At 45.3% G+C, this 841-nt stretch overlaps 1 protein-coding gene across 1 annotated transcript in view; it reads right to left on the minus strand.

Moving 5' to 3' along the window:
- ptpmt1 (protein tyrosine phosphatase, mitochondrial 1) overlaps positions 1-841 on the minus strand; it is a 13,761-nt gene extending 12,920 nt beyond the window's left edge. The window contains exon 1 of the mRNA XM_023951174.1: positions 558-841. Within this exon, the coding sequence (XP_023806942.1) occupies positions 558-704 (147 nt within the window). The 5' untranslated portion in view covers positions 705-841. The remainder of the gene's footprint in view (positions 1-557) is intronic.

Below are 841 nucleotides of genomic sequence, written 5' to 3' on the forward strand. Positions count from 1 at the left end.
AGTACATAACTACAGGTTTTTGTCTCCTGCTGATTCACAACAACTGAAACAGAAATACTCTAGTAATCTAATATTTGGATCTTGATTTCCTTTATAAATGTCGACCATCATCAGACAAAGTAAATAAAGTAAGTATCTCACATTAGAAGAGTCAAAAATAACCTCATCAACGTGTCGACAGAAAACAAAGTGTACAAAAATAGTGGTTTCAGCAATCACATTATAGGAATAGATGGATTTCAGGGGTTAATGTGGTTTCTGAAACCAGATAAGAGGTTTAAAAAAATTGGTTTTACGCACACTGTAGAAATTTAACAGGATTTCTGTAAGCAGGGCATTAAATTCACATCATGTCATTTGTAAAACGCCAATTCAAAGCCTGATGACGTCAGGACCTACACATTTTTCAAATATCCAGGTTATGAAAATCCCCTTCAGTCCAAATCCTTCCGACGAAACCTCATAACAGTTGGGTTTAAACAGAGACAGAGAACACGTGGTCATTTCCGGTCTGCAGGTACACCTGGACAAGCTAACGCAGCCGGACCGCGTCTCACCTGTGCGGTCATGGACCTGAACGGCAGAGCCCCCAGGATCACGGTCTCGTCCACGCGGTCGAACCAGCGGCGCGAGGACAACTTCTCCATAATCACATTGTAACTCAAAGTTGGATAGAAGAACAGGCGCGCGAGCGCGCCGGACATGACCGAACCGAGCCGAGAACCGGCACCACAGGTCCGAATTCACTCGACAAACCCGCCCGGTCCTGTAACTTCTGCCCCTTTGACAGTCACCGCTCTGACCGCAGACAGTCCGTTTCCGGAAACTTCAGCAGCGTCAC

This window comes from Oryzias latipes, chromosome 3 (assembly GCF_002234675.1).
Source record: "Oryzias latipes chromosome 3, ASM223467v1".
NCBI lineage: Eukaryota > Metazoa > Chordata > Actinopteri > Beloniformes > Adrianichthyidae > Oryzias > Oryzias latipes.